The sequence below is a fragment of the Triticum urartu genome, chromosome 1, assembly GCF_003073215.2.
Source record: "Triticum urartu cultivar G1812 chromosome 1, Tu2.1, whole genome shotgun sequence".
NCBI lineage: Eukaryota > Viridiplantae > Streptophyta > Magnoliopsida > Poales > Poaceae > Triticum > Triticum urartu.
This window is the reverse complement of record NC_053022.1, coordinates 357,264,098-357,270,097: the sequence shown is the minus strand read 5'-3', so window position 1 is coordinate 357,270,097 and position 6,000 is coordinate 357,264,098. Positions and strand designations below refer to the sequence as shown.

The 6,000-nt window shown below is 45.8% G+C and overlaps 1 protein-coding gene across 6 annotated transcripts; it reads right to left on the bottom strand.

Moving 5' to 3' along the window:
- Positions 1-232: 232 nt before the first annotated feature.
- On the bottom strand, positions 233-3,873 carry LOC125512242. 6 transcript variants are annotated; one of them, XM_048677354.1, is made up of 11 exons: positions 3,442-3,873; positions 2,183-3,273; positions 2,011-2,112; positions 1,628-1,929; positions 1,497-1,518; positions 1,354-1,410; positions 1,169-1,250; positions 997-1,092; positions 768-892; positions 672-690; positions 233-559 (listed from the first exon to the last, which is right to left on the bottom strand). In XM_048677354.1, exons 4-11 carry the CDS (start codon positions 1,728-1,730, stop codon positions 413-415), a joined length of 651 nt encoding a protein of 216 aa, XP_048533311.1. In that variant the 5' UTR covers positions 1,731-1,929; positions 2,011-2,112; positions 2,183-3,273; positions 3,442-3,873; the 3' UTR covers positions 233-412. The 6 variants fall into 6 exon arrangements, with proteins under 6 accessions (XP_048533311.1, XP_048533296.1, XP_048533325.1 ...); XM_048677339.1 differs by having other exon boundaries at positions 1,628-2,112; XM_048677368.1 differs by having other exon boundaries at positions 1,628-2,112; positions 2,183-2,353.
- Positions 3,874-6,000: the final 2,127 nt, after the last annotated feature.

The following is a 6,000-nucleotide window of genomic DNA, read 5'->3' as shown; positions in this document are numbered from 1 at the left end:
TTGCAGCCTTTGTCAACAAAGCACTGAGGAAACTCTTTTGCATCTCTCCTGGGACTTTGAGTTTGCTTTATCATGCTGGGATTTTCTTCTCCGTGACAGAAGAAGAGGTCTCTCCTTTTATGACGAGGCTGTTCTGGTTCTGTAGTAAATTCCCTACGTAGATTGCTATTGATATAATCATTCTCACTTGCTGGAATATTTGGATGCAAAAAAATATGACAAAATTCTAAGCTGACCCCAAGCCTCAAAATTCGCCTACTATAACAGGAGGACAGTTTACACACTCATAAATCAAGTCACAATGCCTCTCAAAAAAAATCAAGTCACAATGGCATACAAACAGGAACATAATATCAGCTACTTGATCTCCATCCATTTCCCACTCGCAACGGCAGCCCAAGATCCCACAGAACTACCTGTAGGACGCTGGCTGCGGCGCATACCCGACCTGAGGCGGCATCGGCTGATCGATGCGCGACATCTGCTGCATCGGAGGGACCGTCATCACAGCCCCGCCCAGCTTGCCGTCCCTCTTGTCCATCTCCACCTTGTGCTGCGTCTGGAAAATTCCATTAGATCGATCGCCGTGTCAGCGTCGGCTCAAGTGTTCAATGTCATCAAGGAATAAGAAAACTTCAGTTGTTTGAGAAGCAAAGCTCGTGTGCCATTACCTGCATACAGGAGCAAACCCTGCACAAACAAATTCATGCAGTTCAGAAAGAATGTTTCTTCAAATGGCCTGGGGAAGAAGTCAGAGAGTGCCTTACGTCCAGTAGACCGTGTCAGAGACGCAGGAGATCGCCTGCGAAGCCTCGGAGAGCTCCTGGTTGCCTACGATGCAGGCGACCAGGGAGCAGATGCAGGCCAGCTGCTGGAGGCAGAACATGGAGCTCTGCACGCACGCAGTGACCAAAACGGGTTCAGAGGTAAGTTATAATCACCTGCAAAGTTGTGAAACGAAGATAGCAGTGGGAATGAGGTGATGGTGGTAAGTACGATGATGCAGTTGTCGCACTGGGTCGTCTGGATGTTGAACTCGTCCTGCAGCAGGAACCTGGTCGAAGCAACCGAGCTGCCGAAGCAGAGGAACGCCTGGAAATCCGGTTGATCAGAGCTGAAAATCAAGAGGAGGCCAAGAGGTAGAAGAACGCATGTGTCACGCACGCACCTCTGTTGCGAGGCATAGTTCTGGGCATTTGCTCTCGCCGCACCTGCCGCTGCATGGCATGTACCCGGCGCAGCACACATATCTGGAACGCCGACAGAGACGCATGGATTAGCGAGACTAAAGAACAGAGAACTGCACCAGTACAAATCAAAGGAAATACTAGAAGAATCAAATTTAAGCCTCACCTCGACATGTCGTGGTAGAGAGCACGCCTGCGGAGCATGTAGGAGACGCATGGGCCGCTGGATAACATCAGAACACAAAACAGATACACATTTGTTAGAATTCATCAGCTGGGATCCAGAGGATCGGAACAGTGCCCACTCACCACCACAGCGACAGACAGCAGTCTGCATCAAAAGGAAGAACAAAAAGACACAAAAAGTAAGTCAGGTCCTGGCATATCTTAAGAAATCAAAACAGCTACTGCTTCATAAGTTGGAAGAATAGGATACGCACATGGGAAATCCGCCTGGATGGCGTTGGTGAGGTCGGTATGCCAGACGTTGCGGTAGCTCCGCCGGAGCAGCGCCTTGTCCATGTACTCCTGCGACGCCGCCATCTCGCCGCCGCGCGCGCTCGGTTGCTCCGGCTCTCGCAGTCCCACGCGATCGTCTTGGCGGCGACTGCGAGGGAGCTGTGGCTAACTTAGGTAGCAATGGCGAATTGGCGATGGCTGGTCGCTTAAGGTAGGCGCGCTTTGGTGCCAGTCCCGGTCGGCCGCCGGAAGAATGGTCGACGGTCAATGCCAGAGTCGTCGCCTGGAAAGTGAGAAGATGGTGCACGTTGGAAGCTTCCATTGCATGCGATCAAGCAGTGATCAGACCAAGGCGAAGGATGACCGGCTCGTGAAGTCTCTGCAGCAAGAGTCCGCACGATGGGTCCAGCAGGCAGTTCGTGACTTGAGAGCGTCCTTGCCGGCCGCGCGGGACACGCCAAGCTTTCTGAGCAGCAGAAGGGCGATGAGCTTTTTGTTTCCTCTTTCTTGATCTACGCAGGGGGATTCACACCTACTAGAAATAAATCGGTGGTACTTAACCCCGAAGAAAGTTTGGAGAGGCTTCGCAGTTTGCAGATCAGGTTGATCTTTTCTTCTTCTTTGAGGAAACAGATCAAAGTAGCTTGTTTTGGGACCTGGATTTTTCCCAACACATTTTGCGCGCAACTCATATCTCTTCCAGACATCTAGCATGCACGTCAAATCAGCATGCAGTCAGGTCCCACAAAGATTCGTTGTATTCTAGCGTACATCAGTTTTCTTGTGACATTCTCTCTCCCGTATTGCAGATACCAGACTGGCCCACACAGACTGGCCCACACAGACAGGCACAAGGAATCGGAGTGGTGTGGGTTGGGTCTAGTACTGCACAATTCTAATTTTAAACTACATCTGCGCGAGAGACAGAAGGGCTTTTAAGGCTAATTGACCGTTAAATTAAATGCGTAATGAACGATAATCATGTGTTCAACTAAATGTGACAAATGATTATAGAAAAAATACCGAAATTATTGTCAGAAAAAACTAATGAAATTAACTACTGGATAATACCAAAGAATTTTTTAGATGAGTGTAGAGAACTCTATTGGAAATCCCACAGAACTTTACAAAATACAAAGTAACTATTACAGAATCTGGTGGTTTTCTCAAAAGTTCTTCTGATTTTTATTGAGAAGTTCATTAGTTTTTCAACTGAACTTTATGTTGACCATCCAAGAACTTGATTGAGACAATCCAAAGGACTTTATAAAATTAACGAGATAAGTTCTTCATATCTTAGAAAGTCCTTTGAGTTTCTTTTGTAAAGTTCAGTACAAATATTCTATTTGATTCATTTATTATTAAGTCCTTTGGATTTTTTTGATAAAGTTCTTCTGAAAATATTCATGTATTGTTAGAAAAATTCCCAAACTAGGTTAGTATGTTTCGTGTACAAAACCAAGGCAATAATAATTACAGTAACCAAACAGTTCAGAGATAGCAGTAGATCCTCGTTTCTTCCATTAAATTCAGGTAAGAATTATAAGATACACATTCAGATCAATAAAAAAATTCCTGAGTATGGAGACTGGAGAGGGGCAAAACGAGTGCAGTCAATTGCTGAAAACTGCAATGGAGGAAACAAAATAAGATCAATCCATATTCCTAAGTGTGCTGGAAGAAAAATACATCGGATAGAAGCTACTATCACACACGAAACCAGATGTATCTTGAAAGATTGAGAGAAGAATAAAAATCTTGCTTAAGAAAAAACAAGGAGAGGAATCTCTGCTACCTATACTCTTTGAAGAAGACAAACGGGGAAGATGAGGAGGAGCTCTTGACTCCTCACTGGACTCTAGATCTGGCCACCACCGAGCTGTTCCAGTGGTGGTGGTGGTGATGCTCGTTGTTCGTGGACGCCCAGCATCCTTTCACCATCCCCACCATGGCGATGAGGCAGCCACACTGCTCCATCTTTCCTCGATGGCGGATCTGGCGACAGAGGCAGCAGGGCATGGGCGGAGAAGAATTGCCTGCCGGTGAAGAAGCACATCTCACGGGAGGTGGTCTCGCGGCCATGGAGGAGGAGCGACCCGACGTTGTGTGGCCATGGTGGGGGAGAAGGGAGCCGGCGGTGCGCCAGAATCGACAGAAGATGGGGATGGGGAACGAGAGAGAGGAGGACTGAGCGGTGGGGAATGGCCGAGCGAGATAGGTACGATGTGACCTGTATTTCTACCGCGGTGCCGCGTATAGCGCTGAGAAAATTAGAATAGGGGTTGTTGGGTGGGACCAGGTGGAGCACGCTCGCGCAGATCCACATGACGCAGCGACGGCGACGATTGGAGTTGCGCGACTAACCAGTTAGGCATAGACATATTCGCTTGTTTTGTTCTCTCAAGTAGCCTGAAGATTTTGTCCGGCTTAGGCTGGTCATAGTGATGAGTAATTTATACTTATACTAGTGTCATGCATATGACACTAGTTTAAGTTATTATCTTTATAGTGTAAAGTAACATAGTAGTAGTGTCGTAGAGGATTTCATTTATTAGTTTGTAGACTCATCTTGTATTGGGAAGCGCTATGTTACATTAACATATTATGTTACCACTTCTCATTAACTACATGCCATATAAGCAAAATTTTCTTGGAGTGCGCTATGTTACTAGCTAAGTTACTCTCAGTATGACTAGCCTTATATACACTTTTATCACTTGACCGCTTTGCCTTTCCCCACTTTTGCCAGTTTACTGCTATTGCCACATACTCCCTAAGTATAAAGTCGAGTCATCTATTTTGAAACGGAGGGAGTAGCGCATAACACTGTAATTTTTCAAACAAATTACGTTAGAATTAAACTAGCACATTATCTAGTAGAACCCGAGTATGTATTTTTAACTAGGATGAGCTCGTTCAAATTAGTGTGATTTATAAACTAGGACATGGAAAAGTTCAACTCTAATGTAGATTCACCGGCTGATTTCTCTGGTATTTGTTTGTTTGTCAAGCACTTTTTTTTCATTTTTCAAAAAGGGGGAGCTTCTTGGTCTCTGCATCAGAACTAATAAGCAAATAGGTCCAACACAAGTCTTGATGTCTCAAACAAAAGAACAAAAAATGCTCACAAAGAGCAGAAAAAATAAAAGTAAAAGCCACGACCAGCTGGCATAAAAAAGATAGGAAAACTAATTGCTATCCTATTACATAACCGTCATCCAAACCGGTTGAAAATAGCCCGTGCTACCATCTCCCGTCGGATAGATCCAGTAACCATACGCTCCCTGGCTCCGTCGGAGTGACTAGCGACCACATATGAATCAACGCAGTGGCTCAGAAGATAACCTGCAAAAAATGAATATTTGTTGTTCTGTTAAAGACCAAATCATTTCTGCAGTTTCAGACTGTGTCAAGCACATGGGTGTCAACTCTATGATAGTATCCATAGAATAGTGTAAGGTTGTTTTTGATTGGAAAGTATTATCCTACACCTAAGATAATACGGTTAAGAAACATTATTATGAATTTAAGCAACATGACAATGGCCATCTAGCCCAATCATGGGAACGAATGACAAAGATGCTTAGGATTTGTCCTGCTCATGGGTTGGATGAACCTTGGAAGTGGTATGTTATTATAATTTTTGCAACATTTTTTCTTTGGTGTTTCATATTTCCTGTTCAGGTCATATACTTCAATGTTTAGCTCTCCTGCTCGTTACAATAGTCGAATCTGGTCCATTTAATGGTCCCTAGCAGCAACGTCAGCCTCACGCCTTCGCTTCGCCTCCATGTTGCATGTCGTTGCTCGACGCTCGACTGCATGTGGACAAGCTCTGTGGTGGCCATCGTGTCGCCGAACTCCGTGCCTCGGGTTCGGCGGCAACAATGTTGAGGACACTGTATACCGAAGCGACCATGCCGAGAAACGAAACGAGAGATAAAGGAGGAACGACCAAAGTGACAAACCCTCTCACCCTCCGCCCCACATTCCCATTCCAATCACCATTCCCATGCTGGTGCTAGCGGAAGTAGGATGCGTGAATTGGCAGTGGTAGTAGCAGATGGGCGGGGTGAACTTAGCGTTGTTCACCCGGATCAATTTCACTTAGGATCATGTCTAAGTCCCGAACTGGTGTCCTAAAGAACCTTACCCTCAGTCGACCCATCATTCTTGACATCATCGACCCTTTGTGCCGTGATGGAGGACCGCCATGCTTCACGCCTGCAACGTTTTGGCCAGACGGTCTCTCGGTTCCTCCCCCCGCATCATATAAATACATTTACTCTGTAGCAAAGCACAAGTGTCATGCTGGTACAAGAAAAGAAGCAAGACGAGAAGTAGGAGTTTTATC